This window comes from Carassius carassius, chromosome 18, assembly GCF_963082965.1.
Source record: "Carassius carassius chromosome 18, fCarCar2.1, whole genome shotgun sequence".
In the NCBI taxonomy this organism is placed as follows: Eukaryota; Metazoa; Chordata; class Actinopteri; order Cypriniformes; family Cyprinidae; genus Carassius; species Carassius carassius.
In genome coordinates, this window is record NC_081772.1 from 7,058,675 (window position 1) to 7,081,773 (window position 23,099).

The window sequence follows — 23,099 nt, forward strand, 5'->3', positions numbered from 1 at the left end:
AAGTTGTGACGTGAGGATGATCAAGGGAAGTTGTGGAATCCCAAGACTAAGCCTGTGTATGTGTGCAGTCGGCATTTCATCACAGGCAGGCTATATTAACATCGTGTTCATTATTAACGCTATCAAAACTGTGTAAGGTTGTTTCAGAAAGTGGCATGCATATATAATTAGCCTTATCATTCTTCAAGAAGCAAAACTATGTAACGTTAGCCTAGTGTCGAACATAAACCCACTTAAAAAAGCGTGTGGACACGTAACAACTTAGTTTTGTGTCAGAACTTTTACACCTTCATTCATAAATTCACCCCGTCTGTGTTTGCGAAACGATTGAATCGCGGAATCCAGTCACAAATAGAACTTGCTGTATAAAGCAGAACGTCAAGGATTTTGGCTATTTTTGAATGAATACATCTATATTAGGGCTGTAAAATGAATCAAATATCGATATGGACTAGTGTATATGAATATTAAAGTTAAAAGAGACTACAATTGTTCTACGTGTCTCTGGGAATGAGCACTCAATATGTGCATTTTTGTCATTCAGATACACACGATGTTCGCAGTGTTTTCCCCCACACCGACTCCGCCCTCGCCACGCCCCCAGCTATGACTAGATGCCGACTGTATCCTCTGACGTGGTGACGTGCAGTGGTTTTGCACGCTAGTATAAAACCAGCTGAAGTTCACGCGCACGGCTCCACGCTGCTGTGAATGGAGCACAGCGTGGACTTATCTCTAATTTACCAACCATAGATTTAACCTTTAACCCACTTAAAACATCGCAATCGGACAATGAGCTTCTTCTACATCAAGACAGCATGATATTTGGCCTAGATACCAATATCTAAGATCGCATATATTTAATCCGTCTCCGGGTGATCATCACCTTGTGCAGCGTGCTTTTCACGTGGAAACTTCGGCGAAAAGGGAAAACGCGCCACACGGGCCATCCAGTTCTGTTCATATACCTTACTATTAAGCGCTAGATATTCGCTGAGATTCTTTTTGCGTTAGGAATACTAACATTCAGTCATGTTGATGAAAACTGCATCTTTAGTATTGGAGGACGGGACAACATTTAAAGGCCGTCTGTTCGGTGCCGTATCCTCAGTGTCCGGTGAAGTTGGTAAGTTCAGTGAAAGCGTGGCTTATAAATGTGTAACTGATGATCAGGAAGTTAAACGTGTCTGATTTCCCACTAAACGTTTAAAAGTGAACCCCATATGCACTTCCTAGGGCATGTGTAACATGCCTGACACCCCAGTTAGGTTCATGCTCGGCTCAGTGACGACAATTGACAAAAAAAATATATATATATATATATAATTTATGGCGTAGCGTGGTAAATCGTTAAAATGTTTACTTACCGTTTTAAAAAAAACACCCCAGTTTTGTTGGTCAAGGTTTAACAATTTTCACTGACTTTTTGTGTGTGTTAGAAAAGATCTACCCCCGCCCGCCCTTAACCAGAAAATTTGTTGAGGTTTTCTCTACAAATAATTTATTTATATAACTTAACACTATATTCACTGTAAACACTTTTGCTGGGAAAATGACACCAATAAAAAATCCCATTCTGCAACTAACAGGTGCATTAAAAATTGATTTTACTACTTTATTTATATATATTTCTTTTACCATGCCTATATATATTGCACATGATTCAATTTTTTGAATGATAACTGTGTAAGTGACCATCCTAGTCCATAATATTCTCCATGTAAAATAAATCTGGAAAATGTCCCAAAGTTTGACAGGTATAACATTTTTTCATTGAAGGCTAAGACAGACTATTAAATGCCAACACATTTGAAGGGCAGAATTATAAATTGTTTTCCCCTTCAATTTCATGCTCATTATTCTTTTAGACATATATTTGCAGGCAATTGCATTAGGAATGACAAAACCCCTCTTATATCATACTGACTGCAACCAGTAGTCCTACTAAGATGGTCATGATGTAGAAATTTCAGTAACACAACAATAATTTCACTATTTTTAAAATCATTTTTGATACACCGCAACTAATATTCTATTGGCTTCTTTATTTGGTTAGACATTAAACATTTTAAACAATGGCATGTAGCCTTTTAAATTAGTTCCATGTAAACGTTCAAGTAGACAATCTGTAATAACGATCAATTAAAAAAAGTAACTGATGTATAATATCGGTACTTTTGACATCACCAAGTCCTATATTGTGTGTCCACAGTTTTCCAGACAGGAATGGTGGGTTATCCAGAGGCTCTAACAGATCCCTCTTACAAGTCCCAAATACTAACTCTGACATATCCGCTGATTGGCAATTATGGTGTTCCAGAAGATGAAGATGGAGAGTTTGGACTCAGCAAGGTGTTTTTCCTTTCTTGTATCCACACTGACTGTAGCACTTTTATCATTTCATAAGGCTTCTTAAACAGATTGTTCTAATACTACTGCTATGATTTGTTCTAAATATTCCTCTTTGTGGTCTAGTGGTTTGAATCTTCCAAAATCCATGCTGCAGCTCTGATTGTTGGGGAGCTCTCTGAGAATCCCAGTCACTGGAGCTCCGCCAAGTCTCTGGATCAGTGGCTCCGAGAGCAAGGCATCCCTGGACTTGAAGGTCAGTTAGTACAAGTTCTTTGAAGTAAGTGATTTGGTTTAGGTTTTAGAATTAATCCAAAACAAATTGTTTTAACTGTGAAATCAGGAGTTGACACTCGATGCTTGACCAAAAAGATCAGAGAAAAGGGAACCATGTTGGGAAAACTTGTGGTGGAAGGAACTTCTGCCAATGACATTCTATTTGATAATCCAGACACCCGAAATCTTGTTAAGGAAGTTTCCATGAAAGTACGTGTCTGTGTTCTCAGATTCATTTTAATGTGTTTAATATTGTGGAATGGCAGCTTATATCTCGAGTTATTTATGCCTGATTCAACAGGAACCAAAAGTTTTTAATCCAGAAGGCACAGTGAGAATCACTGCCATAGACTGTGGCATCAAGTACAACCAGATCCGTTGCCTGTGCCAGAGAGGTGCCCAGGTCACCGTTGTCCCCTGGAATGATCCTCTAGACAGCAATGGTGAGCCATGGCACGGTTTTCCACATATTATTGGACGATGTGTTGGTTTTTTTAAAATACATTTAAAGATGCATGTAATCTGCTGTTTTAGGGTTAGAACATGTTTTGCATGGCTATATTACTAGACTTCAGAGGCTAATAGTAATTCTAATAATCAATAGAAAATTATATCACTGTGCTTCTGTGTTTCTCTAGAGTTTGATGGGTTGTTTATCAGCAACGGTCCTGGCAATCCTGAGTACTGTAAGGAGACCGTAGAGAATATACGGAAGGTTGCATGTGTGGAGAATCCCAAACCTGTCTTTGGGATTTGTCTGGGCCATCAGCTGCTATCTTTGGTCATTGGCGCAAAGACATACAAAATGAAGTAAGCAACTTGTTAACGTTTTACACTTTCTGCTGACTTCTAAAGCACATTTCATAAACATAGTACACTCAAAAATGAAAATTGTCATGTACGAACCCTAATATCATTCCAAACCTGCATGCATTTTTATTCTGTTGAATAGATTTTGGATGTTGGGAACTAATCAACATTGAAGCCCATTGACTTTTATTGTACGGACAAAAAAAAGATAGATAAATATTTTATCTTTTATGTTCCTCAATGCTGTAAAATGTAATGCGGTTGTACCTACATAAAGATATTAAATAAAAATGGCTTTTATTAAATTATTCTTTTATTAAGGTTAATATAATGCTCTTATATTCAAGATACATGATTCTCAATATGTTGTGCAATTTAATTTCTCAAGGAAAATTGTACTTGTTTTGTAAAATGTAATTAAAACAAGATAAAGGATAATAATAATAGGGTTTTTACAGTGTAATTGAACCAGACAGCATCACGTTATGGTTAGTGGATTAAGGGGTTTGCAGAGGAAAAAAGCCATGCCATTCCAGTTTTCATGAAGGAGCAGCATGGTGTGAAATCTTGTTGCTGAGCTCAGCAGTCTAGTCTGGTTCTGGGATAAGCGGTAGTGTTTTTGTAAGAGTCCTGGGATATTTGGTTTGCTTGCTTGTGCTCAAGGCCAGATGAGATGCCAGTGTACAGGTCTTTTTTTTTTTTTTTTCAGAAGCAGACAGTTAGCGGGTTCGTTCAGACATGGTTTTTGTCTGTTAATCATTGTATCATCTTATTGTGGATCTTAAAAAATGTACAACTTCATTCATGGGCCTTGTATATTTCAGGTATGGTAATCGTGGCCATAACCAACCCTGCATCCATAAAGGAACAAATCGCTGTTTCATCACCTCTCAGAATCATGGGTTTGCTGTGGATCCCAAAACTCTCCCAGAAGACTGGGATGTGCTCTTCACCAACGCCAATGACCAAACCAGTGAGGGCATTGTTCATAACCACAAACCACTCTTCAGGTTGGCCTTCATTTCTCATTGGCATCTTGATTACATAAATACAGTATCGATTGGCATAAATGTTGTATTAAATTGTTGATCATTTATATCTTTTCTCATTTTCAGTGTCCAGTTCCATCCTGAACACATGGCAGGCCCAACAGACCTTGTTGGTCTCTTTGATGTGTTCCTGGATACAGTCAAAGATGCTAAAGAGGGCAAAACTGGAAAATCAGGTGATCTGTTATGATGTACTGATGCCTGTCAAACAAGCATAATCCTCATAGGATTGTTTACATTAACTGGAAAGACATTATTATTGATGTAATTCTGTTGACCTGACTAATTATTCATAAACCCTCATCATTTTTGCAGTTAAGCAAAAACTAACAGAGCACCTGATTTTCCCTGGATCTCCTGACTTGGAAGCATTTGTTCGACCTCGTAAAGTTCTGGTTCTAGGTTCAGGAGGGCTTTCCATTGGACAGGCTGGAGAGTTTGACTATTCTGGATCTCAGGTGATTGTCAAACTTTGAGGAATCGCATCTCTCTAGCCAACTAATGTTTTTAGTGGTAATATTTTATCAGTTTTCTGTTTTAATTTGAAACTTGCTTGATCTTCGAGTAATTGAAGCTTACGACTGAGTGTTTTAAACCGTCGGCTAGTGGAAAGCCAACATTTTTTCTAATCATTTTAATCTAATCATTAGTGTAATAAGTTAACCAAAATTATATGCAAACACTTTTTTTCCTCAATGTTATTTGATTTTGTTTTTTTCTTAGGCTATAAAAGCTCTTAAGGAAGAGAACATCCAAACAGTTCTCATCAACCCGAACATTGCCACAGTACAGACCTCAAAGGGCCTGGCAGACAAAGTCTACTTCCTCCCGATTACACCAGAGTATGTCACACAGGTAAGAGAAAGCTATCCATCTCAGAGTAATTTACATGGTCTAGTTTTCTTGACAGATTTTGAAAATGGAAATAATGCTTTAAAACAGTTTTTGACTCTAAACCGTTTTCGAGTTCAAGCATGCATCCTGCTGTCCTACAAATAGGTGATAAAGAACGAGCGTCCAGATGGGGTGTTGCTCACATTTGGCGGTCAAACGGCTCTGAATTGTGGTGTGGAGCTCACCAAACAAGGAGTGCTGGAAAAATACAAAGTGCGTGTGCTTGGAACCCCAGTGGCTTCCATAGAGATGACTGAAGACAGAAAGATCTTTGTGGAAAAGATGGAGGAAATCAATGAGCATGTTGCCCCCAGTGAAGCGGCCATGTCTGTTGAACAGGTAAGCTCATTACTCTGATCTCAAATGTACCATAAAATAAATCTTTATGTATACAGACCCATTGGTACTGTAGGAAATAGTAGCCTATTATAAAGTCAAAATTTTTAGATATTATTATTATTATAAAAAAAAATTATATATATATATGGCACATTTTTTTCCTTTTTTTCTCTTCCCTATAGGCAGTTGCTGCTGCTGAAAGACTCGGCTATCCTGTTCTTGTCCGCTCTGCATTTGCCCTGGGTGGTTTGGGTTCAGGCTTTGCCAATAATAGAGAGGAAATGATCACACTGGTCACCCAGGCCTTTGCCCACACATCACAAGTTCTGGTTGACAAATCACTCAAAGGCTGGAAGGAAATAGAGTATGAAGTGGTGCGGGACGCCTATGACAATTGCGTTACGGTATGAAGCACCTAGAGCTTATTCTGTCATTTTTATTTACACATACACCTATCCAAATTTACTTACAGTGCGTTCACATTTGTGTGTGTGTTTTAACATTTGCTTTTTTCTAATTTATTTCTTCTCATTTAGGTTTGTAATATGGAGAATGTTGATCCTCTAGGAATCCACACTGGGGAGTCCATAGTGGTGGCTCCCAGTCAGACACTTAATGACTATGAATACAATATGCTGAGAAGCACTGCTATCAAAGTTATTCGCCACTTGGGCATTGTGGGAGAGTGCAACATTCAGTATGCCCTAAATCCTGAATCTGAGCAGGTAATTTAGTCACTTACATCATTCAGGAAAAATTGGTTCTAAAAAGCAGCGATCAACCCATAATCTCTTTCTTTGTGTCTTGACAGTACTACATCATTGAAGTCAATGCTCGTCTCTCACGAAGCTCTGCATTGGCCAGTAAGGCCACAGGTTACCCGCTGGCCTATGTGGCTGCTAAGCTCAGTTTGGGAATCCCTCTACCTGTGCTAAAGTGAGTTTTTTTTTTTTTTATTTATTTATTGAAATGAGCTATTATACAGAAAGTAATTGTACACTTCATATTGTACTTTTCAAAGTTGCTTAAAAGTGACTGTTTTCCAGGAATTCAGTGACTAATTCAACAACAGCCAACTTTGAGCCCAGTCTGGATTACTGTGTGGTCAAGGTTCCTCGTTGGGATTTGAGCAAGTTCCTCAGAGTCAGCACTAAAATCGGCAGTTCCATGAAGAGCGTCGGTGAGCTTCCTATGCAAAAAAAAAAAAAAGAATAGATAAATTTGCAGTAGAAATCTGTATATTGTAATTTTCAAACCAGTGTTATTGTTAGCTAAATAAAATGAAATATTAGATGGATAAACTGACTAAAATAAATGTAAAGCTAAATAGAAATATAAAAGACAAATAAAAATACAAAATCCACATAATTACTAAAACTTAGTCTATTAAATTATAATATAATGTAAATTAAAATGAAAATTTAAAAATAAGAGAATGTAAAATACTATAAAAACACTGTCTTTTATATACCAGATTTATAAGAGTTAACTGCAACAGGCAAAAGTAATGTTTTAGTTGAATTTACCAATTTTTACTTCTTACAAACAACCGCCTTTTCATTTGCTATTCCTTGATGCTTTTTTGAAATTATAAAAATTATTGATTTTTATATCTGCCTTACCAGTTACATTAGAATTGCTGTAGCAACATTTATCCAATTTGGTAACTGTAATATTAAACCAAGATGATGGTAATTGTAAAAGGGACTGTTACAGTTTGCATTTTATAGTTATTCAAGTTAGTGCATATTTAATAGTCATAGTTTAAAATGTTTAATTGTTAAAGCATCTTTTTATAAAAAATATTGTTTGTGAATTTTAATATGGCAAAGTTCTGTTTATTAAAAAAAGGCAGAATTAGCATATTTAGTTCAGAAGGTGCTATCTTTTCTGAACTCGGCTATCCAGTATGTTGTATCTCATTCAGCGCTCTCTTCCATCACAGGAGAAGTGATGGCCATCGGCCGCAGCTTTGAAGAGGCTTTCCAGAAAGCTTTGAGAATGGTTGATGAGAACTGTGTTGGTTTTGACCACACCATCAAACCAGCGTCTGAAGAGGTTTGTCCTAGTGTTATCAAAAGTACCAATGTCGGTACTGAAATAAAAAAAAAAGTGACCATTTCCCACCAGCATTTTGTTGTGTGCAAATGTAGTGTTACCAACATTTAGTACTTTTTGACAACACTAGTTTGTTCTAAAGTTGCACATCTTAAATCTCATTCCCATGTCAGACTAACTTTTATTTATTTATTAGTTTTTTGCAAGTAGACAAAAAAAAAACATGAATTTTTTTTTTTGTCTCGCGCATCAGGAGCTGCAGACACCCACAGACAAGCGCATCTTTGTTCTGGCAGCTGCCCTGCGTGCCGGCTACACAGTTGAACGGCTCTATGAGCTGACCAAGATAGACCACTGGTTTCTGCACAAGATGAAGAATATCACCAACCATGAGAAACTTCTAGAGGCATATAATAAGGATGAGAGTGCCATGCCGCCTGAGGTCATGAGGAAAGCTAAACAGCTGGGCTTCTCTGACAAACAGATCGCCCAAGCTGTGCAAAGGTACCCTGAGTAATTTAGAGTTACAGATATAAATGTACTACTTTTGATATTTCTTTTGCCAAATCAGACTGTTTAAGCGTCAATTCTGGACTTGTTTTACAAGAAAAAGATCATATGGGCTGCAGTAGACCAATCTCTTTCCCCTGTCGCAGCACTGAGCTGGCCGTCAGGAAGATGAGACGTGACTGGAAGATCCTTCCAGTGGTCAAACAGATTGACACCGTGGCAGCTGAGTGGCCTGCCCAAACCAACTATCTGTATCTGACCTATAACGGCTCAGAAAACGATGTGGTTTTTGAGCAGCCCCATGTCATGGTGATCGGCTCTGGGGTTTACCGCATTGGAAGCAGTGTGGAGTTTGATTGGTGTGCTGTTGGGTGTATTATTGAGCTGAGGAAGGTGAGCCATGCGGATTAAAGAGGAAAAGGACTTAAAAATGAATTGAAGCAGGAAATGCGAGTTCATTATTTCATTGAGTGTTTGTGACTTTTCATTTCACAGATGGGATACAAAACAATTATGGTGAACTACAACCCAGAAACGGTCAGCACAGATTATGATATGTGCGATAGACTGTATTTTGATGAGATCTCCTTTGAGGTAAGAAATTAAATGTGGATATTTGGTGTATTCTCAGCAGTTGTTCTGATAACTGAAATACTTTTAATCTCCTTAGAATTAGGGATACACAGTGTATTGGTACCCTATCATTTAACCGTTGATATTATGGATTTTATGATGGATATTTAATTCTGCTTATTCATTTAGATTGTCTTTGTTTGAAGTTGACTTAAAGTTAGTCTCCTAAACGCATAAATGTTACTAAATTTTTTATGTGGTCTTTAGCTAATCTTAAATTGAAAATACACCTTTTTAACTGTGCATTATAATGTTGTTACACCTAAATGAATTTGTTAAAATTACCAATGATTTATTTGTTTTTAAATTAGATGGATAGTTCAGAATTTTAATGTTTTTAATTGTTGTTGTTATTATTATTAAATGCTATAAATGTGAATAACATTTATAATAAAAATAATATTTAAATTGTTTATAAATTATAATAAAATATTTAATATCAATATTTAGTATCCGATCATAATAAAATATTAAACATAATAATTAATTACATTTAAATATTTTAATAAATTAAATATTGAATTTGTCTGTTTTTACTTGCAGGTGGTGATGGATATATATGAGATGGAGAACCCAGAGGGAATTATTCTGTCCATGGGTGGACAGCTGCCCAACAACATCGCCATGTCCTTGCATAGACAGCAGTGCAGGATCCTGGGCACCTCACCTGAATTCATTGACTCTGCAGAAAACCGCTTCAAATTCTCCAGGATGCTGGACACCATAGGAATCAGTCAGCCCCGATGGAAAGAGCTGTCTGATACTGAGGTAAGATATTAAGTTAATTAATTTAGTTAAAAAAGTTCTTCTATAATTGCTTGTAACATCAAATATCCTTTGACATTTCTGTTGTAGTCTGCTGTGGGTTTCTGTGAGACCGTGGGTTATCCTTGCTTAGTGAGGCCGTCGTATGTTCTCAGCGGGGCTGCTATGAATGTTGCCTACTCAGACACTGAACTGGAAAAGTACCTGAGAAATGCTGTTGCAGTGTCAAAGGAACGCCCTGTCGTCATCTCCAAGTTCATTCAGGAAGCCAAGGTTAGTCAAAAAAAAAACTGTCTGTAAAAACATATACCCTCCTTCAGGCGGTTCCAGTTAATAGTATAATGCATTTATGTATATATGGGAGAGAAAGGATTTAATTACTAGGAAATACAGTCAATTGGCACAAAATAACAAAAATAACATAAAAAAACAAAATGCTGGATGAACATGTTTTTCAGCACCGACGTCACCATGGATGTGAATGTAATACAATATAACTGTTCATTTCATGCCAAAGTATTGCTTTGCCTTTCTAGTAGCTACTGTTGCTTAAATTAGTGAGAATGGAAGAAAAATATTGCATGAAAATGCTTATATGAATGTGTAATTAGGCTACCAGCTTGTATTAGGTTTTTTTTTTTTCATATCAATCCAATTGAGATTCACTTGTATGGTGGTTTCCCCTATTTTTACCTTTTAGATTTCCATTTGTCTCAAATTATCCTGTTAAATTATATTTTCAGTATTCTTAATTATGATGTCAGTTGTAATGCCTTAACTCGCTTATAGCATTTAAAATTATAGATTTTAGAATTTTTTCTTTTTTCTTTTCTTTTTTATACATAATATTATAGAATTTAAATATTATCCATATATCAGTTATCATAAATTGAAAATGATTGGACAATCCAGAACTTTGGTGCATCCTTACTAGTGTTATTTAAGTATTATTTATATTGTATTTATTAATATTTTAATTAGCTTTTTGTTTCGGTTTTCTTTCTTTTTTTTTTTTTTTTAGTTTTATTACTTTTATTACTAGCTTTATTTTATTAATTTTACCACAATATAAACTTGTTTTTAAGCTTTTAATCTAATATTTATATTTTAAGTTTTCTTTATTTAAATTATGGAAATTTATTTACATTTTTAGTCGTTTTAGTTAACAAGTACAGCACTGATCTGCTCTTTAGTAATATAGCGGTTTAAACCTATTGTGGTTGCATGGTTTGCATTGTCAAATTTTGCAGTGTTTATTTGATGGTGATATTTTGCTTTCAGGAAATAGATGTGGATGCTGTGGCCTGTGACGGAGTGGTCATTGCCATAGCGGTGTCTGAGCATGTGGAGAACGCAGGGGTGCATTCTGGAGATGCCACTCTGGTGACTCCTCCTCAGGACATCAACCAGAAAACCATGGAGCGCATTAAGATGATCGTTCACGCGATCGGCCAGGAGCTTCAGGTCACTGGCCCCTTCAACCTGCAGCTCATTGCCAAAGTGAGTAAAAATGTGTATTTATTATTTTTTATGCTAGGATTTCTAAATATTTGATGCTGAAACTAAATTGTGTGTTTGTTCAAAGGATGATCAGCTGAAGGTGATAGAATGCAACGTGCGAGTCTCACGCTCCTTCCCTTTTGTGTCCAAAACACTTGGTGTCGATCTTGTTGCCCTAGCAACAAGAGTCATAATGGGAGAGGAAGTTGAGGCTGTTGGGCTGATGAAGGGGATTGGCATTGTGGGAGTTAAGGTATTGAACTCTTGGTGATGTCTGTTTTTGATCTCAGTGTTTTCGAAGATCTAAAGATCTGCGTTTGACCCTCAGGTTCCGCAGTTCTCCTTCTCACGGCTGGCTGGAGCAGATGTGGTTTTAGGTGTTGAGATGACCAGCACTGGAGAAGTGGCCTGCTTCGGAGAAAACCGATATGAGGCCTATCTAAAAGCCATGCTTAGCACCGGCTTCAAAATCCCTAAAAAGAATATTCTCCTCTCTATTGGCAGTTACAAGGTAGTGGATTACTTTACAGCAAGTCGATTCATTTGAGTTATATTCATATTTGTTTCATAATCTAATTCAAATTACTAAAAGCTGCTTACTCCATTACATATAAAAGGCAATGACTTTTAACAAATCCGTAACCCTATAATTTGGCGTGAATTGATTGTCCTGTGCTGTTTGCCACAGATAAAAATATCACAAATCATGTGGTTTGTGAGCTATACATTAAGCATTTGGTGTGTGTTTGTGTGTATAGATATGTGGGTGTGTATATAATAATGTCCTTTTTATATCGCAAATTGTATAGACTTGCATTAAAGGGGGGCCTTTGAAAGACTATTTCAACTGGACATGTAAACAACCAACTAGCAGTGTTCTAGCAACATCACAGATCACATTAGCATCCGCATGTCAATGTATTTAAAACCACTTACAACACATTAACAACTACATAGCAACTCCCTAAAAATGAGCAACAATAGTATAGTGGTGCACATTTTGCACATTCACTCTTTTATCAGAGAATGTAGAAAATCTAGTTTCTTAAGTGAAAGAAATGTATAAGAAATGTATTCAGTTTAAATTCTTCTTTCAGAATAAGAGCGAGCTCCTGCCCACAGTCCAGACTTTGGAGAGTTTGGGTTATAACTTGTATGCCAGTCTAGGCACCGCTGACTTCTATACGGAACATGGAGTCAAGGTACAGTGAATAACAAAACATAGTAATTTATTAAAATACATTATGTTAATACATTTCTGCTGCGTTTTTCTTTTACAGCTAATTTAACACTGCAATTCTATTTGTTTATCTGTCTCCTGTCAGGTGATGGCAGTGGACTGGCCTTTTGAAGAGGAGAGTGACTGTCCAAATAAGGACAAACAAAGGAACATCATGGACTATCTGGAAGAGAACCATTTTGACTTGGTCATCAATCTGTCCATGAGAAACTCTGGTGGAAGACGCTTGTCCTCCTTTGTGACCAAAGGTTACCGTACTCGTCGAATGGCCATAGACTACTCTGTTCCACTCATCATCGACATTAAGTGCACAAAGTTGTTTGTTCAGGTGAGCTGTGACGAACTCGCATTAACAACCCAACAAAATTAAAAGTTTATGCTATAGATGTGGGCATTAAAAATGCATGAGAAAGAGAAGGTTATCATCGCCGCTGCAGTGTGGCTGCGGACATCAGGATGAAAGTACGAATCCTGGGTAAATCCTGTTACTTTTCGCCAGTTTCTTGTTGACGCGTGAATCTTCCCATTAAAAATCACAGAATCACACCTGAAGTAGTGACACTTGTATGGCGATTCTAGCCCCCTCAGTGGCTGACCTCCCATTCCTTAACGTTTGCTAAATGTTTTATTCGCTTTGTTCTGCAGGCGAAAAAAATCTGTTTTGTATAAAATTCCGTATAGGCCTTTATTTCTCTAATTTTTAACAATTTTACAAAGCAGGCTTTATTTATTTATTTATTTTTTTTATTTTTTTTTTATTTTAAACCAACACTAATCAAAGTTAAACAGAAAAATAACTGCACCTTTTTTCTGGATATTGATTGATCCAAGTAGTATAGCCTGGGCTGCTTTTAAAGGGATGGTTCACCCAAAATTTTAAGTTATCCCATGATTTACTCCCCCTCTAGCCATCCTAGCTGTATATGACTTTATTCTTTCAGACATATTCAAACAAGAGTTATATTAAAAATGTCCTGGCTCTTCCAGGCTTTATAATGGCAGTGAATGATGGTCAAGATTTTGAAGCCTAAAAAAGTGCACACATCCATCATAAAAAGTACTCCACACGGCTCCGGGGGTTTAATAAAGGCCTTCTGAAGTGAATCAATGTGTCTTTGTAAGAAAGGTAACCGTAGTTTAAAATGTATAAACCGTAATCACTAGCTTCTGCTAACTTGCTGTAAACAAAACTTGGTTTTCTTGAGACTAGCATATTCTCTACTACATCATCCAGAGGAACACCACTCGCTCATGAACGTGAGTTCGACAGTATGATACAATAAAAATAATCAGCATTACTAGTGCAAAAGGTTGTTGGGCTTTATTATATAATTTTATTTAAAAAAAACACGTTTAAAACAAGTAGTCATGATTACAATGTTTATACAATACTGTTAATTGTACATCATAAAATAACAGCTCTTAAATGATCAGCACGCACTTCCTGTTCTAAACATTTAATTCTATTGTCCAACACACCGAAGATAGGTTATGATAAGTAGTAATGCATTTTTAAGTATTTTATGTGAAAAAAATGGATATGTCACGGTTGTTTACATTTTACAGGTTATATTTACGTTTACATTTTTAGACACATTCAGGATTTATTTTTTATTTTTCAGATAATTATTGTTTTGGTTTGTTTGTTTATTTGGCAAGGTTTACACATCATACCCCACCAGCAGTTCTGGACGGAAAAAATGTGTTTCGTGTTTGAATTATCAAAAATTACAGATTGGAGATGCTTTTCCAAAACAAGTCCATGCGCCATCTGGTGGATGTTCTGGGAAGTGTAACAGTTTTATTTATTTTATTCTAAGAAACTGGTCAGACTAGTCTTGTGGCATGTTGAGTGAATCGGGTTCGTGATCCTGCTTTGAAAAACTCCCATTTTTAAGGCGACGTATTTGTTTATGCTGTTGTACCCATAAAACTTTTGAAGATTGTAATGTATGTGTGGTTGGCAGGCGCTCAGGCAAATTGGTCAGGCTCCTCGTGTTAAGACTCATATAGACAGCATGACCTCACAGAAACTCATCCGTTTACCTGGTGAGTATTGCCACGTCCTTTCAGATGTTGTTATTTGAGCTGTCAGAACTAATACATGACACTGGTATGGCTGATTCCATTTATTCTTGTATGTCTAAAGGTTTGATTGATGTCCATGTGCATCTGCGGGAGCCTGGGGCCACCCATAAAGAGGACTTCTCCTCGGGCACGGCTGCTGCCCTGGCTGGAGGAATCACTATGGTGTGTGCCATGCCCAATACCAACCCTGCCATCATTGACCCCAGCTCCTTTGCTATGGCACAGAAGGTAACATCAACAAATTACATATTCGGTTGGTTATTTACATGCAACCAAATGGGGAAATTGTGATTTATGGACTCTCTTCTATCATGGATATGTCTAGCTCGCCAAGGCCGGGTGCCGCTGTGATTATGCTCTCTTTGTGGGGGCATCATCAGACAACGCTACACTACTTCCGTCCATTGCAAGCTCTACAGCTGGTCTGAAGATGTACTTAAATGACACTTATTCCACTTTGAAAATGGACAGTGTTTCTTTGTGGATGGAGGTAAGGAAACCTGTATACAACAACTACAGCAATATTTTATTTTAATTCATTATATTTTTACCTTAATTTTAAAATAGTTGTAAAATAAAGTTAAAGTTTATAAATTTGATGTGATTTTATTTTAAATCTACTTAAAATGTCTATTTAAAATAAAAATGCATTTTTATTCCTTTTTTTTTATTTTTTATCAAATTTATTTTAAATTTTATTTGAAAAATGTTATAATGTAATTTATTTTCAATGAAATCTGTCATGTTTTATTATCATGTCAAATTGTAGAATTTGATTACCATTTTCTTTGCATGCAGCACTTTGAAAAGTGGCCAAAGCACTTGCCCATTGTGGTGCATGCAGAGAAGCAGACGGTGGCTGCAATCTTGATGGTGGCGCAGCTGTATCAGCGACCCGTTCATATCTGCCATGTTGCCAAGAAGGAAGAGGTAAGAACAGTAGTCTTAACAACTGCATTTTATTTTATCGTCATGGTAAATCCTTCATCCAGTTTCTTTACAGTACACGTTCCTGTGACTTGTAAGTAACTAAAATCATACATCGTTTCTCAGATTTTGATCATTCGAGCTGCTAAACAAAAGGGCATCCAGGTGACTTGTGAAGTGGCACCTCACCATCTCTTCCTGTGTGACGATAACGTGCCTGCCATTGGAGACGGCAGGGCACAAGTGCGGCCCATGCTTGGTACACGTGAGGACATGGAGGCATTGTGGGAAAATCTAGACATCATTGACTGTTTTGCAACAGACCATGGTAATAAAAAAATATGATGTGTATTATAATGAAATTTCTTTGCTGTGCCTCACCTCTTTTTAAAATGACATCTAATCTTGTTTGCTTGTCAAATAATTGTACAAGCCTGTTTCAAAATCCCTAATCTGAGACCAAAATGATCAATTTTAAATTCTGCTTGAACTTTCAAGCTGCATTTAAACTTTTGTACAGACTTTAAGCCTATTCTTTCCTATTGTGCAATATATTTTCCAATTGATTTCAGACATGCCTTCCTGTGACTTATGTGACACCTGAGCAGTTCTTGGAAGCTTGTATTTATTTATTTATTTATTTTTTCAATTAATAGCCCCTCATTCAGTAGAGGAGAAAAACTCTGAGAAACCACCTCCGGGTTACCCGGGTCTGGAGACTATGCTGCCTCTGCTGCTCACGGCTGTCAGCGAGGGTCGCCTTACCATTGATGACGTCATCAAGAGGCTCTATGAAAACCCCAGTAAAATATTCTCTCTTCCTGCTCAAGAGGACACTTATGTAGAGGTATTTCAGTCTGACATAGTTCAGATGGTGAATGGCTGCCTAAAATTACAAAGTTTTCCAATTTCAAAGTGATGCTTGAATTTTCCAGGTGGACTTGGAGCAAGAGTGGACTATTCCAAAGCACATGCAATTCACCAAGTCAAAGTGGACACCATTCGAGGGCATGAAAGTGAAGGGGAAAGTCATGAGGGTGGTGCTCCGAGGAGAGGTGGCCTATATTGATGGACAGGTAAAGCTAATGCTTGAATACACTACTGTTCAGAAGTTTGGGGTCAGTGCTATGTAATGTTTTTTGAAAGAAATCTCTTATGCTCACCAAAGCTGCATTTATTTGATAAAATATAGTAATATTGTGAAATAATATTTTAAAGTCATTACTCGAGTCATTAGTTTCATATGATCCTTCAGAAAAAATATTTCTTATTGGTATCAGTGTTGAAAGCAGTTTTGTATTTTGTATTTTTTTTTTTTTATAAGGTATTGGTACCTCCAGGATATGGTCAGGATGTGAAGTCATGGGCAGCAGCCCTGGCAGGAACCACTGTGGTGATAAAGGATGCTTCTAAGGTAATGCATGAACTGACCCTTCAAAAACCTGGACATGCATTATTTATGGTTTAGCATTTGCTTTCTGATGTGTACTGGCTGACAAAAAAAACGATCTATCCACTCACCAAACCATTTGTCCTCTGTGGTGTAATGGGAAACACATAACCATGTTTGTTAATTACAGCGTGTGAGTGAGGCAGTGACTCCTGAGCGTCTCCGTCAGGCAGCACCCGCTCAATTGGTCCGTAGCCGTGCCCAGAGCCCACGCCGTTCAACTGGGGACGAACGCTTAATTCTCCCACCTCGTATCCACCGTGCATCTGATCCCGGTCTGCCTCCAGGTGCTGATGGCATACAGTGTATTCCCCTGAGAGCTTGTGCATGGGTTTGTGTCCCAAATGAACCTTTGTACTGCAAATAATTGGTTTACAGTTAAAAAATTATACAATTTTTAATTTCAGACAGTGGTTCATTTGGATGTCACCTTTTGTTTGCTAGCACCAGTTGTTCGTTTGTTTGAGCTTGCATGTGCCATGCATCAGCCGAACCATTTTCTGGTCCAATATCATCATATCTCAAGCAAGACGTGTCTTTTATATGCAGGTTTCAAAAGATCTACCATACAACCCCAAAAAGCAATGGGTAAAGTCCATGTGATGTGTATGGTTTCTTCAAATCAATATCAAAGTCTCATGATTCTGCAACTGTCTGAATTGAAAATGAATATCCATATTTTCCATCTTCCTTATTTTCACAATCGTATATTTTTCAAGCATATAACGTAATTGAACAGACTTAAAACTTCTAGAACTAAATGTCCGTGAGATGTTGTTCCTATAACTTAAATCAGCTAGGAAATAAACAACAAATATAAAACTCAAATTACTGCAAATTACTGCCAAAACCAGATTGAAATAAAATTACTAATGTGTTTTATATATATATATACACACACACACACACACACATCTCACATTATGTTGGGATATGAAATATTTGTAAGTCTGCCTTAATATTAAAAGGACTTTTGCTTTATAATATTAATAATTTTATAGAATGCAGTTTCACCTTTTTTGAAGTTATTTTTTTACCAACAAGTTTTTCAGGCAGCCAACTTTCAACCTCTTTTTTTTGGAAAACTAAACATTTTACAAAAACTGCATCAGCAATTATAATAAACATTTCTACAAATTTGTGCAAATTATAACTGTACAGTTACTAATCAGTTTTTTTTTCCTTTATCCCTCTGTTTGAGCAGCTGAAGAGGTGTCATTAAGAGCACTGTATGATGCAGGTTTGACATTTGTAGTGATGTTTACCAGAGCTTCGCCACCCTTAGCTTCTGTTCTGACAATCTTTTTTTTTCCTGGGTTAATTTTATAGACTTATTTTAGTCTTTACACAAGCATAATAAAAACAAGACATAATGGTCTGTCTTCCAGCGTTGCCCATGCTTTGTTTGCCTGCTGTTCCTTGTGAATCAGGTTGATCTCCATGAGCTCCATGTCCGGTGTATTGCCATAAAGTGAGATTTACTGATACATGGCAGTGATGTATTAGTTGCTGATTGTGACGTTGTTCTGCTTCCATTATCAGAATTGGCTACCCCAGTGGATACATATGCACACCCTCCTCCCCTGGCCAGGATCCTGTCACCTCCAGCTGGGCAGCAGCAGATCCTGCCCCACCCCCAAACCTCCCCGCTGCTGCACCCGCTGGTGGGCCAGCACATCCTGTCCGTGCGCCAGTTCAGCAAGGAACAGGTGACATCATGTTGTCGAATCCAGGAATATTGTATTTGTGTATTTACAGTGGCTCATCAATCTTTCTTGTCTGTCTTGGGCTTTCAGATGTCACACTTGTTCAATGTGGCTCATAATCTTCGTCTGATGGTGCAGAAAGAAAGACCCTTGGATATTTTGAAGGTATACGGGCTATTAGTAAATTCTTCACTTTTTCTTTTTTTTTTTTTTAATTTACAAATCACTTGACATTTAAAAAATAAAAATGTCTTATTAGTCTTTTACGTTTCTGAATCATGAGCTGGTTCTTAAAGATTGTATCAGAAATGCTTATATCAGTCTCTTAAAGTCCATGTAAAGGCAACTCCGACAATTGTTTTTAAACACATTTTAAATTTAAGAAGTGTATTGCTGAAACATTATAAAGAATGAAGACTGTAGTACTTAATTATGGAGTTTTTGTATTTTTGTTTGTAGGATTTTTTTGGGGGGGGGGCCTGAAATTATGGCTCCTCTCCTAACATTTATAATAGGTGTGTTCGACTTGAAGCTTACAGCCTACAGTTGCAAGCTAGCTATGATTTTTTTCACGTTAGTACAAATTACCTGGTTGTGATAATTTACAAAGCAGCTCATTCTCCATTTAAATTAAGTTAAATTAAATTAAGTGCTAGAAAGCACATCCATTCAGTTTGTAGCGGCATTTGACAGTTAAGAGAGATGGCAGATTTAGATACCTTTTTTTTTTTTTATCATTCAAATTTGGCTGGGTGGTTTAAAAGCCACTCCTTTTTTGTGGTGTGATTTAATATTGCTTTACACAGACTTTAACTCATGAGTTATTCGTTTGAATCAGTCTAATGACTCTGGCTGACTGAATCATTCATAGTGGTTCTTGTCTTATTGGATCAAAAGTCAATACGTTCTGTGATCGAAATCTCTTACTGTGAGAACAAATGACCCATGAGACTTAAATGCAAGTGTAATTACTGAATGCTTCTCTATTTACTGGAACAATGTGTAGTTAAAGTTTATTACATTCACACAGAGTTCTGTCATAAGATTATTTCAAATGTTAGCAAAAAGTAGAACTGTTTTTAAATGAAGTAAGGTTCAAAAGATCGGGGTTAGTAAGATATTACTATTTTTAGATAGATAAATGCTGCTCTTTTGAACTTTCTAGTCATCAAAAAAAAATCAATTTTTTTTCCATAAAAATATTTCAACAAAAACAAAACCATTTTCATCATTATAGTAATCGTAAACAAAATAGTAACTGTTTTTGAACGGCAAATCACAGCTGCTAAAAGTTCATCTTTGCATCACAAAAAATAAATTGCATTTTAAAATGCATTCAATTATAAATAGATGCAGCCTTACTGAGCATTAATAAAAAAAAAATTACAATTAAAAATTGTACAGGCCCCAAGCTTTTGAACAGAAGTGTATATAGAGATGGGATGCGTTATTTGCCTGAAGGTATATGGTGAGTCTCACACTAAAGGACTTTTAGAAGAATGTGGAATAAGTAGATTGGACCTTGATTCAATCTGTAGACCACAGTAGGTTTGGATTACGGAGAATCATTCTGTTCCATAACAGAGAAGATGTCACTGGATTATTTATAGTTTATTACAGCCCATCTTGAGCATTTATTACTTAAACCTCCCCCAGCTGGAATATTTAACTGCTCAAGTCAGCATTAGTCTGGAGTCAGGAGGATGTTGTTCAATCTGGCTGTGACGTGTCAGTTTGAGATCAATCTCTTCTTTTAGGAATGGGCTTCTGTGGCCCTTGGAAACAGAACCTCTTGATGTCTTGAACATGGATGAAATAACACGTTCTTATAAACTCTTTTATTTAATTCCATTCTGCTGATCTTCTCCCAGGGTAAAGTCATGGCCTCCATGTTCTTTGAAGTGAGCACTCGCACCAGCAGTTCGTTCTCCGCAGCAATGCACCGTCTGGGAGGGTCAGTGGTGCATTTCAGCGAGTCCACGTCCTCCACACAGAAGGGCGAGTCTCTGGCTGATTCGGTTAACACCATGAGCTGCTATGCTGATGTCATTGTTCTGCGCCACCCCATACCTGGAGCTGTAGAAGTGAGTCACATGTTAATGCAATTTATTTTTTTTTTTTTTAAGTAATGTACTTAAGTAACTACTTAAGTAGTGACTTATGTTCAGCAAGGGTGCATTTAATTGATCAAAATACGGTAAAAACTGTAATATTGTGTAATATATTTTTTTTTAATTTTTCATTAATTCCTGAGGAGTTTTTGAATGGAAAATTAAACTTTGAAAATAGAAAAACTTTGTAATGTATTGTAACATCTTTGTCACTTTTTCAATCAATATTGCATTTTGTATTTAATTCTTAAAATTAATTTGAATGTATGTTTTAGTGTTTGCTAAATATAATTGGTCTGTGTCTCAGTCTAAATGGAAATCTTTTTGCTTTGTAGAGTACGGCAAGACATTGTCGACGGCCGGTGATCAACGCTGGTGATGGGGTCGGAGAACATCCCACTCAGGCCCTTCTGGATATCTTTACAATCCGAGAAGAGCTGGGAACAGTCAATGGCATGACTGTGAGTTCACATGGGAGAAATATTGTGTCTTCTTATACTGTTAGCTTGTTGAGGTTTCCACTTGGAGCTGAAGTGTGCCATTTCTGTGCCACTGACATCACCAAACCGAATGTTGTTGTTTTTTGTTTTTTTTTAAATCTCAGATTACCATGGTAGGCGATCTGAAACATGGTCGCACTGTGCATTCTCTGGCTAGACTTCTTACTCAGTACAGGATCACTTTGCGCTACGTGGCCCCCAAGAACCTCAGCATGCCTGCCGAGATCATCGACTTTGTGGCCTCCAAAGGCATTAAACAGGTACGTCACAAAAGTATGAATTCAGGAGTGGACTGTTACTTGGGTGCTTTCTTATTTGCATTGCTTTCCCGCCCCCCTCAAATGGGTCTAAACTTCTCCAAATATGTCCACAGGAGGAGTTTAACAGCATTGAAGAGGCCCTTCCAGAAACTGACGTCCTGTACATGACCAGAATACAGAAGGAGCGATTCGCCTCTGAAGAGGAGTACAAAGCAGTGAGAGATTTTGCTGAGGAGATCGTTGGATCTGCTTTTATATCTGAAATGTCATCATATTATAAATGGTATACTTGTTTTTTGACAGTGTTTCGGCCAGTTCATCCTCACACCACATATCATGACGGGAGCCAAAAGTAAGATGGTGGTCATGCATCCTCTTCCCAGAGTCAATGAGATCAGGTCTGCTGTTCTTATTTCAAAGCATCAGGTTAAATCTAATAATCTAATAGGAAGTTACACGAACGAGTGCAGAATACAGAGTTTTGTTTGCCGTCTTTTATAATCCTATTTTGTTTTCAGTGTGGAAGTGGACACGGATCCTCGGGCTGCTTACTTCCGGCAGGCGGAGAATGGGATGTATATTCGGATGGCGCTGCTGGCTACTGTGCTGGGTCGGTGAAGGGATCATCTTAGTCTATTTTTGGACATCAGTGAAGGGAAATGTTTTGTTTGCAACATACTGATTCCATGATTGGTGTCTGTGTGCTCTCCATATAGTTCCAGATGGTGAGAGAGTACCCAGATTTATTGTTCTTTTCAGTACTGACTGCAAAAAAAATTCCATATATTGAGTATTTGATTTTAAACATGACCATTAAAGCAACCACAAACTACTGTAGTTTCATCCTGAAAATCTTCGGTAATTACATTTAAATTAATTAAATTACACAAAAATCAGCTAAATTTAGCAAACTTTTATACAAAAAAAAAAAACTGTTGTACTACATCTCTTACTGGTTTAGTATAAATGTAAATGTTGTTTTTTGATGTGCATTTACAACAATATAGACATCTTTACATGCAATCATGTTCACTTTGAGTTACAAAAGTTGTCCGATACTGGAATGTCAATCAACTTTGGGGAAATACTAGTGCAGATACAGTATGGTAGGAAGATTGTTCTTCATTACGTAGCAAAACTTTTGTAATTGTATTTTTAGACAATAAAAAAATAAAATGCAATCTCAGGTCTTTCTCTTCTATATCTCTGTTGTTCTACTGCAATGTACTGGTACAAATGAAGGGAGAGAATATCAACATAAACACCTGAACAGTTTGTATACAGTAAAATTTAATAAATCAACTCTTGTGTTTTACACTAATAATGCTTTAAAATGAAGTTGTCCTGTACCAATTAAAATGCATAAGTAAATCTGCTTTAAGTGAAATACACAAAACAAATGATGGCTGTCAAACTGGAGAAAAAAAAATGGGTATGTGTTGCTTTGTAACTGGCATGAAATTGTAGGCTTGTCTAAAATTAAAACTGTTTATATTTAAAATAAATAGTTTTCATTATAAAAATTTAAAAAGGTTGAGTACTATATTTGTATCATTTTGAGTAAATTTGTGAAAAATAATTCTGCCTACAAATTTACGTCATTACTGAACTCAACGCTTCAGACTTTTATTTTG

General features: G+C 36.9%; 1 protein-coding gene across 1 annotated transcript; it reads left to right on the plus strand.

Moving 5' to 3' along the window:
- Positions 1-689: 689 nt before the first annotated feature.
- On the plus strand, positions 690-22,297 carry LOC132092233 (CAD protein-like). Its single transcript, XM_059498390.1, has 43 exons — positions 690-1,126; positions 2,213-2,352; positions 2,476-2,605; positions 2,693-2,835; positions 2,927-3,068; positions 3,264-3,435; positions 4,260-4,445; positions 4,551-4,660; positions 4,800-4,942; positions 5,208-5,339; positions 5,484-5,717; positions 5,900-6,121; positions 6,254-6,442; positions 6,529-6,653; positions 6,764-6,897; positions 7,663-7,775; positions 8,029-8,279; positions 8,432-8,678; positions 8,781-8,879; positions 9,462-9,686; positions 9,774-9,956; positions 10,965-11,183; positions 11,269-11,436; positions 11,512-11,694; positions 12,281-12,385; positions 12,509-12,751; positions 14,391-14,472; positions 14,573-14,739; positions 14,837-15,001; positions 15,310-15,441; positions 15,565-15,766; positions 16,095-16,285; positions 16,374-16,514; positions 16,763-16,852; positions 17,019-17,175; positions 18,431-18,597; positions 18,685-18,759; positions 20,466-20,678; positions 21,041-21,166; positions 21,310-21,465; positions 21,579-21,680; positions 21,769-21,863; positions 21,984-22,297. The coding sequence occupies exons 1-43, from the start codon at positions 1,033-1,035 to the stop codon at positions 22,081-22,083; spliced, it is 6,693 nt and encodes a 2,230-aa protein (XP_059354373.1). The 5' UTR covers positions 690-1,032; the 3' UTR covers positions 22,084-22,297.
- Positions 22,298-23,099: the final 802 nt, after the last annotated feature.